This window comes from Sinocyclocheilus rhinocerous, unplaced genomic scaffold (assembly GCF_001515625.1).
Source record: "Sinocyclocheilus rhinocerous isolate Xijiao unplaced genomic scaffold, SAMN03320098_v1.1 scaffold77, whole genome shotgun sequence".
Lineage (NCBI taxonomy): Eukaryota > Metazoa > Chordata > Actinopteri > Cypriniformes > Cyprinidae > Sinocyclocheilus > Sinocyclocheilus rhinocerous.
In genome coordinates this window covers 1,283,446-1,301,702 of record NW_015635045.1, presented here as the reverse complement: position 1 = coordinate 1,301,702, position 18,257 = coordinate 1,283,446, and the positions used below count along the sequence as shown (strand labels likewise).

The following is an 18,257-nucleotide window of genomic DNA, read 5'->3' as shown; positions in this document are numbered from 1 at the left end:
TACTAATCAAAAATTAAGTTTTAATATATTTACGGTAGGAAATTTACAAAATATCTTCATGGAACATGATCTTTACTTAATATCCTAATGATTTTTGGCATAAAACAAAAATCAATAATTTTGAGCCATACAATGTATTTTTGGCTATTGTTACAAATAAACCCATGCGACTTAAGACTGGTTTTGTGCTTCAGGGTCACATATAAGCATATTAAAACTTGATTTAAATGTTACAACAACTGGTATTGGTATCAACTAAATTTGGTATACTGCCAATGCTAAAAACCCACTTCTGTTCTGTAAACAGACCACTGTGAGTGAGTGTGTCCCACCTGGTCCTCTGTGTCGTTTCTCCATCCAGAAGTAGCAGTTGCTCTGGGCGACACCTGTCTGAGAATCGAGGAAGGGCATCCTGACGCTCCTCTCTGCACACAGACGGGCATTATAGTTGTGACACTGCTCCATAGCGTCCCTGTAATACTGCTCACCCAGCCTATAGACAGAGAAACAAGGCCCACGGTAAATGCAACAGCCTGAATAAAAACCAAGTTTAACCAGAGGTGCTTTTTTGAAACTCACACAGAGTCTAAAGTAGCCATTTTCTGTCAGGGACAAGCAATAGTGTCAACACACCCCCCACCACTGCCGCCCTGAAACCAGCTCAACCCTGTTCAGCTTAGCCACCCGTGTGTGTTTGTAAGCAGCAGGAGGTCTTGCAGGCATGCAGCTCAGTCACTGTAACTCTCTCAGTCCAGCCACTTAGCAGGTGCTGCTGCCGCCCGTCACCCCGGCAACCGCTAAGAGCCCCGGAGAGAGCACAGGCTAGTTAAAGGCTGAGAGATTAGAGCACAGACGGGCGTTGATGTCACAGAGGATGAAACAAAAGCTTAAAGCTTCGGTGTGTTAGAACCAAGAGCTCTGAGGGGTTTACAGCCCAGACAACAAAACAGCCCTGGGATGATCGCCAGCCTTAAAGACGCCAAAACACAGAGCTGCAGATTCAAAAGTCTCTTGCTCAATGGAAAAGCACATTCCACAAACCAGACACTCTGTACACAAACTAGACACTCTGACCACAAACTAGAAACTAGACACTCTGACCACACAAACACCTGCTATTAAGAGCCACTTGATGGACAGCACCAAATCCAGGTGTAAATGAGGTTCAGTGTCAAACCATATTCAGAGGTAGTCAGAAATGTGACCACACTGAATTGGTGGTGTAAACACTAATGCATCCTGATTCCTCCCAGACAACAGCAAATAACCACCTATTCACCTGTCAAAAAAATTCTAAAACATTAAGATTAATTTCATATCGGATGAGCCACATTGTAAAATGACCATAAATGCACAACCGTAAACAGCCATGAATGCTGTGAATGTATATGTATGTGCTTTTTCAAATTACTTTTAGCCTTGGCAGATCCTAGAGTAAAAAGTTATATGTAACAAAAATGAGAAATGTTGCCTTGGCAAGTAAATGAAAATATAAATTTAAGTGGAAATACTGAAATGACTACAGTAAAGCTAAACAGAAAAAAAAATTATTTTAAAAAGAAAACAAACTAATAAAAACAATGTGAATAACTAAAGTTAATAAAAACAAAAGCATGTAACAATGACAAAAACTAAATCTAACATGAAAACTACAAATATTAAAAAAAACTCTTAATTTTTATTTGTATGAACAATAATAAAAAAACAGTGCCTGATAGATAGGATCCTCCCAATGCCTACTCTCCACCCTTTCTTGATAGGTGACTGCGTGATTGAGTTGATCAATGAAACCAGATGGAGAGTAGAGGCTGTGCTTGACTGGTTTAGGAAAAAAAGAAATCATTCTAGAAATATATATCACAATATGACAAGTGGTCACAGGAGCCACTTAAGATCGAACCACCAAGACAGATGTTAAAGCAGCTGTATACAGGGCTTCTGAGTAAGAGTGTTTGATACAGCAAAATTAACTTTACTAGCGGACAAATTGTTAAAGTATGTTTGTTACTAGTTGGTATTCTATTAGTTCCAATCACAGAAAAGTTCACTGAAATTTTAATAGCCTTGAACACAATTCTTGGTCTGTTTTGAAGTGCAAATCCTGTTTTCTGTTCCCTTTTCTGACTGTTGCAGATTTGGCTACTGTGTCCTCAACTCATCAGTCAGAAAAAAAAGTGAGGGCTGAATAAGGAACTGTGTTTCCAGTACCTACTAGGGCTGTCAAAATCGGGTCAGAAACTTTTTTAACCATTTCACTGCCCTTCTTCTAAAAGCTCCTTATTGAACAGCTAATTCTGTTTTAAATGAAAGAACACAGGCACTTAACAGCCCAATTTTCACCAAAAACACTTCCTGGTTTCAGGACAGTTTGATGTGGCAAAAACAGATGAAGAACTACATGATATAGTTAGTATATCATTATGGAAATAACGTTCAGGCAGAGCAAACTATTTAGCTAATAACATAAATAAAATGCGTCAGGTAAATGTAACCTGCTTCAAAATAAGTGATACGAGTCTCTCATGTTCACATCCATACATGACAGAACTGCAATCCAATAAAACTGACTGACAGCTTCTGCTTCCAAAACTGAACTGAGCAGAATAACCAAGCAACAAAAGCACTGACAAACAACTGAATCAAACATCTGAGCGCCTAAAAACATGGTCCCCGTGGCACTTTATGACACCACTGACATAAACACACTCATTAGAGGAACAGAAAAGCCTCCTACATGCTTTACTCCCTGATCATGCTGAAAGACGGAAGCTAACTGAAGCATTCAAACCAACGGGACACGACCGCTGCTAGTACAGCTAACTTAACCAGAGCTCGGATAACCTTGTCAAACACGTGTCTTTAGCTCTCTTTAAGCAAGTTATTTAGAAGCCCGTCACGTTGTGTTATTACTTCAAAGTTATATATCATAGTTCAACATACAAATCTCATATGTAGTCAAATAAGGATGGAAAATACTCACAGCTTGACAACATTCTCCACCACCGCCGCCATCTTGGCTCTACTGTGCTCACAGCGGGTGTTCTGTTCTGCGCTTGCGCAAAAGGAAGCGCCTTAGAGGAAGGTCGCGGGTCAGGGGCGTTCAAGAGGAGGGAGTGTGAGGGCCAAGCTTTCATGTTCAAATATAGACACGTTACAGTGCATCCAACAAAAGAGATTTGTTGTCTTTCTAAACCCTTACAACTGGCTTTTTGTGAAACACAAAAAATAAAGTTTAAATACCAAAAGGACGCAAAAAGTATAAAAGTGGTTCAACCTATTTCGTGATATATCTTCTGAAGCGTTGTTTCAGAAAGAAATTGAAATCACTGTTTATTCCCCTCAGAACAAATTGAGTCATTGAGTTAAACATAACAAGGTCTGTCCGGTTCGTGTCCATACAAAACAGGCCTAAATGGGGTTTGTGAACTAGATCAATTGAAAAGATTCAACTCAGATGACTAATGAATCGGACATCGCTGGATCCCAACAATAGGAGAAGGGTCTGGCTGCAGCCTTGCACTTGCACTCTCAGACTTGCACTCTCAGACACTTGCACGTCTGCTAGCGAAGTCACTTGCAGTCTTTTTTATTTTTTATTTTGTTCTATTTATTGATTACTTTTTGTTTGAATCTCTCAACATTTTACAACAGTAAAAGAAGACAAGTGGTGAATGGAAGTGCAAGTGTCTGAGAGTGCAAGTCTGAGAATGCAAGCGCAAATCTGCAGCCAGACCCTTTTGGCCAGATTGGGTTCCCGCCCAATTGGGCGGTTTTGAATTTGATTGTGCGGGTAAAAATTGGCTTGGGCGGGTGGACAAAATTTGGGCTGGTTTGGGGTCAGTTTGGCGGTTTTCAAACATAAATTGCATAGGCTAATTGTTTAAAGGGGTCATATGATGTACTTTAGTCTTTGCAACTTTACAGATCTTCTTTATGCACCAAGAGCTTGTAACACTCCAAAGAGAAAGGAAAACTTGAAATCGCATCATTTGACCCCTTTAACAAACAAGCCAAAGTATGCATGTACTGCATCCAATCAGTCATCACAACGTTACTACACACACACTACAGAGGCGCTGGTGCTAATGTAAACGTCGATAGCCGCACTTATCACGAGGGCTCAGCAGACAGACGTTGATTCCTGAGTGACAGGTTTTTAGCGTGATAAGTTATAACGTAGGCTACCTGATTTTGAATGTAATATGACTGTGTATATTCAAGTAATCCCAATGCCTAAATATAAGTTAAAGAGTGGGAGAGTGACAACTCTCAAAACGTGAATTATTGTGGAGTGAGATGACACGAAGACTCTATCACTGCAACTCCGAAATCAGAGCACATTTGAATTAATCAAAACCGAAACTAAATAGGCTATGTCAGTTTATACAATCCTGTCTTTTATCTTTTAAACGGTCCAGATTGATAAATCCTTGAAAACTGCTAGACTTGATTAGTTTTGACTGTGCAAAATTCTGTATTATGTTCTACAATATCAACTTAACAAGAGGCTTCCTCTAGTTCTGTATAAAATTATAGAGCGACACGAAGGTAAGCGCATTATTGTTGTTATTTTTTTTAATTGTAGGATTATAATTCAGTATGTATCAATGAATAACACAGTTTTGACTGTCATGGTGTGTGCATGAACGAGTGTGAAATACCTGCTAATTACGTTACTTTTTCCTATCACTTATATTGGGCACTTTTGCATTTAAATTGGATTATTCTGACTGCTGACATTGAAAATGATGCATGTGTAGTTTTGAGGATATCAGTTCATTTCTTGATTGCCGTTTTGACAGTGTCTTCTTGCATGTTTTATTCATGTTCGGTAGCCTAATTCTCTTTAATGTAGGCTTTTGCCTCGATTTGATCCGTTTAAGTTACCTGGGAAATCTAACGTTATATTTATATTTATATTATTTTTGTCGTCATTAGAGTTAAAAATGGCCCTTATCAACCTTGATTTACATATTCCATCACATTATTTTGACAAAGTTTTGGGCGGGTTTTTGTGAGTTTTTGGGCTGGAAATCGTCAATCCAATCTGGCAACACTGTCTGAGAGTGCAAGTCTGAGAATGCAAGTCTGAGAGTGCAAGCGCAAGTCTGCAGCCAGACCCTTTTGAACAATAGGCAAAGGGTGGATGTAAGATTTTCAGCAAACAACGAATGCAATTTCCGTCTATATTTATATGCCTTCAGAAGACTTAAATAGGCCTAGTGCACGAGTCATATCGACTAGGCCTACTTTTAATGAAACTGACCAAATTTTACAGACCAAATTCTTATTCACGTTATTATGTTGAAAAAAAAACACCTTCCAGATTATTGTTAATATATTTAACTATGTGTATATAAGTATTTAACTATGTGTGTATAAGTAAATAAGCTCGACTTAAATGTGATAGGTTACTAGCCTATTGTAATTATCATTTGTTTACTAAGCTGTATTGCAAATTACAAAAAATATTATATTTTGTAGAAAATATAATTATATATATATATATATATATAAATAAATGTATAATATAATAAACTCACTTGTAAACAGATAAAACCAAGTCAAACTCCTTGCGTTGTACTGTTCATGAATGGACACGAGGTGGCGCTAGTTGTCAATCTGACAAAACCATGACGTCTCAACAGCTTTTTGCTTAATGGTCAGGGTCACAAAAGATGTCAGTGATGAGTTCAGTTTAAATTTTAGGATAAATTAATTAAATATAAATCACATTTGTAATTGTGAGGTGAAACACAAGAACAGACTGAATTCACCAAAAACTAGGAAATCTCAACCCCTTCTTCCTCTTGTAATGGATATTATCTGGTTCTCTGATTGATATGCTGGTCTGGGGGCCTCAGCAGTTGGCTTTAGTTTTTGTTTAGAGTGCTGAAAAGGTCTGGAGAACATATAGAAAAGGCTATTATAAATACAATCTGATTAGTCCTAGTTTAATGTCAATGTTGTGGAAATTGTTCTCAGCTGAACACAGACACAACGCACAAGCATTGCTTTTTTCGTAAAGGGATGCTATATTCATGTAAATATTTCTCGTGTAGACCATTTCTATATTGACTTTTCCTAAAAGGATATAGGCTATCACAAAACAAACAACTTTTTATTCAACCTCTCCAAACCTCCTCATCTGTTCTCTCCTTTTTCTTTAGCTTTCTCTCCTTTATTGGTCTTTCTCAATAACAACTGACAGGTTGTGAATAGTAGCCGCACACAGAGCAAAGCCTTTGACACGCTCACAAAGGCTGCACTGAAGTAGCAGAGCACATGGTGAATACTTTTCGGTATCCTCCCTTCCTCAGAGCACTGTCAGAATATTCCATGGAAATGTTTTTATATGTGTGCGTGTGTTCTCAGATGCTGCCGGCCTGGGTGGTTATTATCTGTTACATTATCTTAGTATGGGAGTGAGGAGGAATACATTAGAGCAAGTCTGTGATATAAGGGCTGTTTTTCCCACTTATTAAAACAGAGAAATCACACACACATGATGTACATACACACACCCTATACATTGAAAACTATTAACTTTAAGGTTCAGCCATGATTCATTTTTATTTTTAAATGCAAGCTTCGGGAACAGGCTAAGCAAAAAATCAGCATATTTCTACTGGCACCTGTATCTAGGTCTGATCATTTTAGGTCTGATGAACATTCTCATTTACTCACCATTATGCCAGACATAACTTAATGGAAACATTACCAAAATGTTCTTGGACTACTTTTTTATTAGCTGGGATGTCTATGAAGAACTGTTTTTGTCCATACAATGAAAGTCAATAGGATTCAAAGAACATTGGTCCATGTTGAATTTAATTGCCTGGAGAAAGAAAAGACTGAAATATCTTCTTTTGTGTTCAACAGTAGAAAGGAAGTCATACAGTTTTGGAACAATATGAGGGTGAGTAAATTATGACAGAATTTTCCTCTTTGGGTGAACTATTTCTTTAAATGTGGATTTGCTATACAGCATGGCTCACTAGCAAAACAGAGGATTATGTGAAAACAGCAGCCAGCTAAACCAGAACTAAGCCCGTATATGCTGTGACACGTTAATATTTATAACAATCACTATCAGAATGCAGATCAGCTGGTTATGATGATCTCCTTTTGTTGATCTGAGTTGATTGTAGGAGCCTCACCCTCTTGATTTTTAATGAAATGTGTATGAAAGTGCAACAATGTATTTTGACAATAAATGATTTGTGGATTGTTATCTACGGTCTTCTTTTTGATACCAAAAATATCTGCTCTTCTGCAAATCTTCACTTCCTCTTTTCCTTCATCCTGGCCCTCGTTCACCTTCCCTCAACTCTTCCTTCCATACTCCTTTCCTCCTACACTTTCCAACTGCTCCCACCTCTCTTTCTCGCTGGTGTTCCCATGGTATTGTGATCGTAAGGTCAGGGACTTGGGCTGCTCTGTGTTAATAAAGCCAGATGGAAAGAATCCCAGAGCCTGTTCAGAAAATAGAGGAGCTACTGCAAATAAGCAAAGTACAGAGACACACTCTCAGACTCTTAAAGGGCCTCACACACACACACACACACACACAACCACAAGCATGGGTTTCAGCCACAAGGTATACGTTCAAAATTGCAAATTCAAGACATTGCTTGTATTCAAAACAGACAGAAGTAATAAAGGCATGCATGCTAAGACCTGCGATGAAAAAAGTGTGTCACAGGTAAGAGCAGCAATAACAGTCATTCATGCACTGACCTGCAGTTCTGCTCCTTTTACACCCATAATAATTTCAGTCTTAGCTAGGGAATTCTTTTGCATTAACATATAGGACAAGGTAAGTCAGTACAAATCTGTATTGTATCACATAAAATCCACATAAAGCATGCAATTTTTGACTGCTTTTGTGTTTACCTATATGAGCAAATAAAAGAGAGAGAGATTTCACAGCCAGACTGTTGGATCAGAAATCAGCATTTATTCACCATTGTTTCTGTCTCTATGTCTGATCCTGTAAATCTATTGTAGTGTGTACAGCAGCAGCAGCAGCAAACATCCACTTAACATCTAGCACAGAATCTGACAAAATAAAGCCCAATAAAAACCAACACGTGGGCAAAAATGTCTCCTGGTGCAGATCTGAACAAGTGCTGTAGAGGCACATGACACAGGGTTAACGTGTAGTCAACGGCATTAATGATTAACTTTTATTGATAAGGCAGCAATGCTATAATATTCCTCACAGAGATGCAGCTGTTTTCCCTTCAGTCTAAAAACATGATGCATTTTTATGGTAAAAGTCTTTGTCAGGAATGTAATGTATTTGTGAAACAAGTCATGTCAATAACGTAAGAACATCACATTTTCAGCTGAATCTAAAATCCAGTGATAACCCAAGTCTGTATTTTTCACAAACTGAAAATAGCGTTAATATTAAACATAAATGATCACAGTATTTTGCTGTGGTGGAGCAGAAAAGTATTTTATGCTTATTAACATGCGTTTTTTAGCAATGCATCTGCCTATTTATACTTACACATACCCATCTATATTTACCAAATTGTTTATTGTTGGTCTGATCTTTGAAATATATTGTGCTTTTATTTACTGTTTTGTTGTTGTTGTTTTGTTGCTTCAGTGATGCGAATCATAAGATCCTCAGTAACCCTGATCACCCTTAATTAAATACAATGGCTTATATGAGCTATATATGTTGTCCTCAACTAATTTTTTATTTTTTTTTTAAATGTGAAGATATTTTCATATTTATCATTGTCTATTGCCTCTTTCAAATCATTTGAGCAGTAAAGTGGCTATGAGAACTTTTAGGTCACAAATTTCTGGTTTATGTAGTCTAAGAAAATTCAAAATAAACACTAAGAGTTATGATTAGTGATCAAATCTATTTATTCTATGTCTAACATTTAGGTCCCTGTTCAGTATGATAATATTTAGTGTAATGAAATTAGTTCTTATTCTTACAAAAATAAGTACATAGTCAAACGGAAAGGTATACCATATGATTTAATCTGTCTGTGCATTTAATCTGCTTTTAGATCAGATGTATATCAAAAATGAAATTAAGTGCACAGAACTGTGATTTTGGATATAGATTCAGCTTTAGAATGAATTCACAATGTAAGGATGAAACTGTAAGACAATTCACTTGTAAGAACAAAGAAAAATAAATAAGGAACCAAGAATCTTAATACTCTCAGAAACACTTGCTACTTAAAACAAAGCTTTTGAGAAGAGGAAAAAAATGAGAATGTTTCAAATCTAAAATAGTTATTATTATTTTTTTTTTTAAATATGAGAACTGATGAGTGTAAAATAAATCAATACAGTAGATTTTGTTATTGCTGTTACAGTGCAAAGGTAGCATCATATAAAGTTGATTGCAATATGACTGTTTCTGCTAATGTTTGCCCTTTTAAGCTCTCCTTGTTGACGGTTTGATACACTTTGTGGTAAGTTAATAAAAAATGTTAAAAGTTATTTATTTGAAATTATAATCTGACAAAATAATACTAATACTAATAGGTCTTAATCTGTGAACAGGAAGCACAGAGCATTATTAACCCATGCGGGGTGAGTAACATGGGGGATACCAAGATAACACAACCTTCCTTAAGGCCCACCACTCAAGTCAGAGAAAGAAAAAAACACTGCTGCCAAAGAAAAGTGATCATCTGTCAAAGCCTGAGGGATTGCAGACACCTCAACAACAACCAAACACAGTAAAAAAAAAAAAAAAGAGGGTATTTTATGAAAGGAAAACATTCCATATTCTGCTCCGTGAAAAAACAGCCTTTGGCTTTCTGTTTCGGAACAATGAAAACTACTCCCAACAAAAAGAGAAAGTTACAATCCCAGGGTGTAGATACAGAGGCCTCCTGGCATGTGTGTGTGTCCAGATCATTAGGGAGGAGCTGCGCATTTTTACCCGATTACACAAATTGCAACAACACAGAGGGGGAGATGATGTCATTGCGGCTTTGAAAGAGAAAAATGTGCGTTTTTCTTTTCCTCTAGTGTTGCTCTGTAATAGTACATACACAATGCAGGTCGTTTTACATGTACTTGCTTAAATGCTTTCAGATGTTTCAAAATGTATCTTAAGAGTAGCCAGAATTGGTGTATTACTTGTAGTCCAAAATGAAGAGAAATGAATTCCATTTGAACTGAAGAGAAATCCAACGATAGAACATTCAGTTTGAATTGGCCCCAAACCTAGAGCTTCCAAAGGTCTTTTCCAAAGATTATATGTATGATGAGCATAAAACGTCAAAATTCCCGAGAAAATGCAACTGTACAACAGGGAAATGAGTTTTCCCAGAGGGCAAACTGTTTTAATATATGAAGAAAAACCATTGATTTATGTCCATTTATGTACCATCAAGCTTTGACTCGGATCTCTTGTTCACTTTCAGGTATATATCTCTTGTCGTCCACTGGGTGTAAGTCCCACACTGAATGTCCCTGTTCTCTGGTTGTCCATGATCTGAAGCACATCCTCTAGGATCGATGGCCCCAAGTCCAGATGGAGGGAAAGCATAGAGCCAGCGTTGGACAGATACGGCTTTTCCTTCTCATCTCCGTCCTTCACACACTTCTCATTTTCCTCAGGATCTGGACTTTGTTCATATGTGTGCAAATGAAGTGGAGAGCGGTTCGGAGATGCAGGCAGTGACGTATGCCGTGACATGCTCCTCTCTTCCAGGTGCAGTCTGGGAGGTTTGGGAGGTGGAGCGAGAGATGGAGATGTTGGGGGTGATTGGGTCGTTGACAGTGCTGTTGGGACCTGAGTGGCTGTTGAAGTCAGAGGAGCTGTGGCTGAGGGGGCCGGAAGGGTGAGCGCCTGCACCCCTCCAATGATAGGAAGTGACAAGGCATTTTTCAAAAGCGGCGAGCTCTCGCAGGCCGGCGGGTGACTGCTTACACTCACTGTGCGACTTAGTTGGAATGACCCCTGCTGACCTTCTTGACCTGGTAACAGGTGAAATTTACCTTGTAGGAACGACAGGTCACCGAAAAGATCGTCTGCGCCCCCGCCACTGCCAATGTGGATGGTGTGTCTGAAGTCTCCCAGCGGAGGGCTGATCATGTCCGACGAAAGCAGGTCACGTAACTTTTCCTTCTTTCCTTTGCGGCTTCGACGTTTAAGGTATATGGGGGCTTTGGCAGACATGTCGGACCCACCGCGTCCTCCCGAACAACAGAGAGACAGGCCTTGCAGCAGGGTGAATGGAAGAAAGGAGAGGTGAAATAAAATAAATGGACCGTACACGTAAAGGAGAGACAAAAATCACAACGCACTTAGCATTCAAAACCAATCCAATTGGACAAAGTCAGGACACTTTTTTGTTCCTTTCTTGTGGAAAATTCTTCATTGGCTCAGAGTGTCTTTTCATATAAACATTTGAAGGCCACATCCAGAAGGACAGTATTCCTATCAGGACAACAATCCTGCCATCGTTTTAGACGCTGAAAATCCAGTATGCCTGCAGTTTGGGAGAAACAGAGAGAGCTTTTAGCACATACACTGTGGTATATAATAACTCAAAATTGATCCACTACATTAATCCACATTGACATTAAATTGATCCAAAGTGAAAAGAAAGTCATTCATAATGTTAGAAAGCAAATTGGAAAACAAAAAGTTAGAAAAAACATATCAGGGTTTTCACAAAAATATTAAGCAGCTCAACTGTTGACAGTAATAATAATTAGATATTTGAAGGATCATGTGACAATGAAGACTTGAGTAGTGGCTGCTGAAAATTCAGTTTTGCCATCAATAAACTACATTTTAAAATACATTAAAAAAAGAAAACAGTTATTTTAAATTGTAATAATATTTCAAAATTGATTACATTTATCTATTATTACTATATAAATTTTAAATATCTCTTTGGTAACACTTTATTTTAAGGTCCAATTCTCACTATTAACTAGTTGCTTATTAGCATGCATATTAGCATATTGTCTGTTTATTAGTACTTATAGGCACATATTAATGCCTTATTCTTTATGACCATGTCCTAGATCCCTTAACTGACCCAATACCTAAACTTAATAACTACCTTACTAACTATTAATAAGCAGCAAATTAGGAGCTTATTGAGGGAAAACTCTTAGTTAATAGTGAATATGTGTTCCCTAAAGTGTTACCATCTCTTTTTGTTTGCTTGCTTTTTATGAACTGAGCCAACCTTCAAAGTGAAAAACCAAATTTGAATTAAGTGGCACTTATACAGTATATAACACATGGGTTGTTTAGGTCAAAGTTAAAAGTGGGATTCACTAAGAGAAGGGAAGACAACAGAATTGTTTTTTTTTTTTTACAAAATTTAATAATAAGTGAGAGATAATAAACAAACTATAATTTGGAAAGAGTCGGAGCAAATAATCAGGGTTTGTTAGTCTTGGCACGTTTGACTTGCCTTGCACACATATGATGACTATATCATGTCTCTGTGTGTCTGCTGATAATGGACTTGGCTGTCAAAACTTATAAAGGTTCAGCAGCAGTTTAATAGGAACATTTGAGTGACTGTTTTACTGTGTATGTTTGTGTGCTGAAAACTTTAACAGACCGTAAGACCTGTATGTGTGTGACAATACATCAGGGGCTCTAGAGCATGACTCCTAACGCATACCTTCAGCATTAAATCATACTTCTGGAGCTGGTTCTGTTAACTACATGCCGCTGTGTGTATTTCCTTCAAACTTGACTTTTATCAAAGTGAGTTTAACTAGCGCACACTCCGAGCAAAAACAAAGGCCAGTGTTTCAATCTCAAGTGTGGGAAAAGCCACCTCGCTGTTGCATAAGTGACCCAGCAAAAGTCAGAGAAGTTCTGAAATGTTCCATTGAATATACTACAGTGTGTTTAGACATCATTTCCGTCAAATTATACTGATCCTAGATGCGCCAACTGACTGTTTTGTGTCTTGCCTAACAGATTGAATCAACATAGTATGTAGTTAATTCGGTTAAACATGTCTATTCCAGTTTGATCATGTGATTCATAAAGTACATTTCTGGAAGATTTTGAACTTTATAGACAAGCAATGTTTTTAAATGGTAACAAATTGCTATTTTTATACAAAATAATGGCAACAGCGTTGGCATCTTTAGATAACTCTGACAAATTTAGCAAATAAAGTGATACAAAAAGAGGAAACTTGAGCGATTACTTCTTGAAAAGATGCCATTATGATAAGTTAGATCATATCATTGAGTACTATTTATCATTAAAGGGACAGTCCCACCCAAAACTGAATATTCTGTCATCATTTACTAACCCTCATGTTTACCAAATCTGTCTTTCTTTCTTCTATAACATAAAAGAACATATTTATATATTAAGAAATGTCTCACTGTTTATTTTGCTCATACATTGTAAGTCAATGGTCACCAATGTTTTTTTGGGCCTAAATGTTCCTCAAAATATCTTCGTATGTATTCTGCAGAAGAAGCAGAGGTTTCATGAGAAATTCTATGAGTGTGCATGGCAAACACGCAGATGGTAGTACACATGTACATGCTTCACAGAAGCCAGTGTGTTGACTCACTAAACTGAGCAACATAATGATGAACCATAGATAAACAGAGAACAATTAGCGAATCAGTTCCAGCCCAAATGAACCAACAGATTAATTAGATTACATTGCAACCTGATTAATTAATTAGATTGCATTGCAACCCGCATATTTTGTTTGAAAATTACATTTCATTTTAGGTGAGATCATTTAGTTATAACTTATTTATACGAGGTACAATTGAAATACAAGATTTTTTTCAGGACACTGTTTAACATTTCAATTTCAATTTAGAACGAAATGAACAGATCAACCAGCACTTAAATACACAAAGGTCTAACTTCATTACATAAACTGGGTGAAACTAATAAACTACAAATCGGTTAAACTCCATACAGCAGCATCACCTTTATAATATGAGGGTGGTATATATTATGAGTGAATACCACATTTAACAAAAATGGGTCAGCATTAGATTCTTGGATAACAACTTTGGATGTCAGAAAGGCTTTAATCAAACCACAACTGAGTAACAGTTGAGGAACGGGGTGAGTCCTGTTCAGACTCGCAGAGGAGTGACAGGAAGTGTGAATGCTTTTTCTTTTATGGCATTCTGATATCTCTGTGTTTATAACAGTCTAATTATACATATTAGATAATTCTGTGGAACTCTGGAGAATATGATGTGTACCATCATTTAACTCCGTTAAAGTTAAGTTAAAAAAATAAGACATTTCACAATGTGGAAATGAACCATGCTGCTCCTCTGAAGGCCTAAGGTTATTTATTAGTATCTGAGAAGAAGTGAACAATGTTGCTGGAAAGCGTAAATGAGGCGCTGTGCTCAGACAAGCCCTCAACAGACTGCTCTGTTTGGTAGACAATGCAGAGAACAAACTGACACAAAAACACATCAGCTTATACTACAGCGAGAATAAAAGTTACGCCTTCTTTCTTTGCGTGAACATTTGGGCGGCGTTATGCAAATCTTCCCACAGAGCGACGTAGGTATGTGCTCCAAAAGTATTCACCGGGCACGTTTTTAACGTCATTATACTCATTTACAGATCATATTTAGTACACATTTATCTTTTAAACAAGCAGACGATACTTTTGTGACTGAAGCAGAGTCATTTAACTCCGCAGTCCGTAGCCTAGGCTACATCTCATGGCGGCAATGTCATGGCAGTTTGCGCGCACCACCCTGCGCTCGTTTGAACACAAGAGCAACACAACACCCCATATTACATTAGCACTGACGGACACAAGAAGTCGTTTCCTATAGGCCTACTGTATGTTCAAGAGAGTTTATCAGAGTCATCATGTTTTAAACGATAATTTGCATTATAAAAATATGACTGATCTGAAGAAAGAGGTAATTACGCGTAACTCCTCCGTGAAAACAGTCCTATATGATTACTTCACATTTTGTATTTAAGCGGCATGCGATATATTCAAAACTCCACACGCAAAAATTATATTTTGCCTACCTTTGAGATGCCCGTGTGATCAAACTCCTATCCAAAACGCATCTATGCGCAGGACTTTCAGGTCAAAATTATTCAATATCAATTCTGCTCTGTCATACATACTTCTTTCCTCACGAAAACCTGCAGAACTGACAGAAGTATAAAAATAACCCTAACACTTGATACCGCGTACCTATACAGAGAGTATTTGCTGATCCTGTAGAAATAGAGCCGCGCTGTAGAGCTCTGTAATAAGCCCTCCTCACATCACTGCTAAAACAGAGCGCACAGGACTGGACTCAGTGGATCTGGAACGCCGTTCATATCTACAATTGCGGTCTCCAGGCCATTGTTTGGCGTTTACCGCCGTGTTGTCCCGCTTCTTCCGTGTTTGCTGAAGATTCCAGCAGGACAGCGGAGGGAGTGTATAGCGCGTCACACACGCGCGCGCCGCTGTCAGCACACGCTTGCGGTGACTCATAATTTGAAGTTATCACACTCTACTCTTGCATAAACCATAGCAAAACAATGTGAACGTCTCCCTATCTAAACCTCCAATCTGTCATATACTCATCGCACATAGGCTACTCAAAAATAGACAAAGATAACTGTTTGTCATCACATCTACTATAGAAAGCATATAGGAAAATAGATAGCCTATATGAAAACAGATGCATTTTCAATCCAAACTGAAAAATATGAAAAAACTAAAAATGATCCCAAAATAGACCAAAAAGTACCCCAACTCACAAAAAAATTATTAATTATTAATTATACAAATAAATAATTAAAATACGCACCCCCTCAAAAAAAAAAAAAAAAAAAAAAAAAACTGTTTTAATAAATGTACCGTAACTCCTAAAAAAATAGTTTTAGCTTTCAATCTATTGATTGATTGTAAGGCATACAAACCTTTGACGGAGTATTTCTGTGCCAAAAATCTTACTTCCGGGTTCGTACATGACGTAGACGAGGGTGGAACTCCTTATACGGGCATTTCTCCCGGAAGAACGCGCCCGTGCACACATTGACCAGAGCGAGAGCAAGAGTGCGCCAATCAACGCGCTTCATTCAGCAGCGCTGCACTGGGACTGGCTCGGGAAGAATAGGGCCTTTAGCAGACGCTGGATTTGCGCATCGTTTGATACTGAAAGATGGAGCGGTCCCAGCGATAAAAGATCCCGGTCATGATTCAGAACTGTAGACAGTAAGTGAAATGGCATCAAATGTCTGTGTTTTGTTGGCAATCGGCAATCTTTAGCTCCGCCCACGGCGCGCCTCCAGGGGCTCGGCTGTTTTCGGAGAGAATCATAAAGCTGTATCTTTCTTTTATAAATATGATAAAACTAAAGACTTTTTGGAGATATGAAGGATGCTGTACTAACTCTACAGGTACTCAAGATTAACATGAGATTGGGTGAAACTGTGTGTGTTATGTCCCCTTTAAAGTTTGTCGTGACTGATTTTCTTCTTCTGGTTTAATTTGTTTAAATTACATTTGGAGTTATATGAATTTCCTGAATTTTTTTTTTTTAATTAGTTCAAGCTCAAGAATTTAATTAGAATTTAAAGTTGTAATAAAATGGAAATAGCAACAGTTTGATATGACGTACATCTGAGTGTAACGGATTATATAAAAATAATAAATGATTGGATTTTGAGATGTGGGGACTGCACTCAAATGTGGAGGCAGAAAAATGTGAGATTGCAGGGGTTTAAGTGGAGAAGTCCTGCATACGTCACCAGAGAGAAGTCTGTCTTTTTTTTTTTTTACTGCAGCTCAGTTAAGATATTTTGAGTAAATATGATAAAGTCTTAATGGAATTATACTCCTTTAGAGATCAACATTTTTATTAGTACTGAATCTGATTCAACTTTTTAAAAAGTAGACAATACCTTTACCCATGCATTCAGCTCTAACAATGCTGGCCAGTTGTTGCTTGACTGTCTGCCTTTGGGAAGATCTTAGCCTTGTTTTTCCTATACCTATTTCTGTAGAGATTTAATTTGTTCTTTGAAGTCTGTACTGTAGATTCCTAAACACAATCCTGTGACTCACACAGTCAGTGAATACTGTTCCTGCATGCCGCATCCTATAATAGCTCATAATAATTGACCTGTCTTTATAACAAATAGAAAATCTGGTATTCCTTTTGCTCTCATTGTGCTCCAAAGTTCATCACACACTGACAATGACAGGATGTCCAGTGGAAATGTACGTCACACAGATTGTTCACACAGCATAGCAGCAAAAGATGACTCAAACATATGCACTAATTAACAATGCATACTGGACAAAAACAGTTCAGTTTTCCAAACTGAGCTCAGAGATGCTGAGTTTAGGACACTCTCGGGAGCTTGAACAGACAGGATTTATGAAACACACCAGTTTGTCCACATGAAATCACTTCCTCATCTTTCTTATCTCCTCATTTTTCTTTCGCAGCTCTCTTGTGTTCCACTGTTGTTTCACATGGGGGAATTCTTCTAACAATGCGGGTCCATGCAGACACTCCAGACCAAACTAAATGCTTCACCACGATCTTATTTTCTAACTTCCATTTGTGATAACAACAATTTTTCAAATTTTCTTCAACTAAACATGATGAAAATAGTGAAATGTTATTAATCTCTCTGATAATTCTGATCATCAGACCTTGGACCTTCTGCCAGTTCTGACATTTAGATGCTTTTTATTACACATTCAACAGTTTGAATCAATTTGTCTAAAATGGCCTCTTTCTTTTTCTCTTCTTTAATTTTGTCCATTCCATACTATAGTAATTAAGACAATGTTTGATGGTTCTGCTCAACATATGGAGACCAGAGGGAAGCGAAAAAAAAATTTATTTGTCAGTTTCTCTCAGTCTGATATCTGAACTCTTTACATTTTCTTGCTTTGTCTATCTGCTTATCTGCTCTCATGACCCTATCTGCTCTTGTGAACTACAAGCCCTCAGCATCACACATATTTGCCTGCAGAACAATCTTGGGAAGTAGGGCCAGCTATTATCCATCTTTCTGTTCTCCAAATCCACTCCAGATGTGATGTGCATTTTGTAGAGCAGACCTGATTCCTGAATACATGCTTCTATAGAAACATACACATAAGAGCAGAAACACAGTGCATGCACATTATACTTAAGATACTAAGGAACCCCTTTCTGAAGCTGAAAGTGGAATCACAGTGAGTGATAGCATACCTCAGGACTGTAGAGACTTGCAAGTGAAGCTAATTGGCTAATTTGACTAAATGCAT

General features: G+C 37.7%; 2 protein-coding genes across 7 annotated transcripts in view; both read right to left on the bottom strand.

Annotated features, from left to right (window-relative positions):
• The window catches only part of LOC107746382 (zinc finger protein ubi-d4-like), an 11,823-nt gene extending 8,746 nt beyond the window's left edge, over positions 1-3,077 (bottom strand). For 2 of the 3 annotated variants that reach the window (XM_016560576.1, XM_016560578.1), the window contains exons 1-2: positions 2,981-3,077; positions 333-493 (exon numbers count right to left, since the gene is read on the bottom strand). In XM_016560576.1, coding sequence (XP_016416062.1) covers positions 333-493; positions 2,981-3,012 — 193 coding nt within the window. In that variant the 5' untranslated portion in view covers positions 3,013-3,077. Of the gene's footprint in view, positions 1-332; positions 494-579; positions 958-2,980 lie in introns of those variants that run through there. The other variant, XM_016560577.1, reaches the window with a different exon arrangement.
• Positions 3,078-9,314: 6,237 nt separating this feature from the next.
• LOC107746383 (cdc42 effector protein 2-like) overlaps positions 9,315-18,257 on the bottom strand; it is a 10,015-nt gene continuing 1,072 nt past the window's right edge. Inside the window, exons 1-3 of one of the 4 annotated variants that reach the window (XM_016560580.1) lie at positions 15,020-15,412; positions 11,302-11,486; positions 9,315-11,214 (exon numbers count right to left, since the gene is read on the bottom strand). In XM_016560580.1, coding sequence (XP_016416066.1) covers positions 10,412-11,214; positions 11,302-11,308 — 810 coding nt within the window. In that variant the 5' untranslated portion in view covers positions 11,309-11,486; positions 15,020-15,412 and the 3' untranslated portion in view covers positions 9,315-10,411. Of the gene's footprint in view, positions 11,487-15,019; positions 15,413-18,257 lie in introns of those variants that run through there. The other 3 variants (XM_016560582.1, XM_016560581.1, XM_016560583.1) reach the window with 3 other exon arrangements.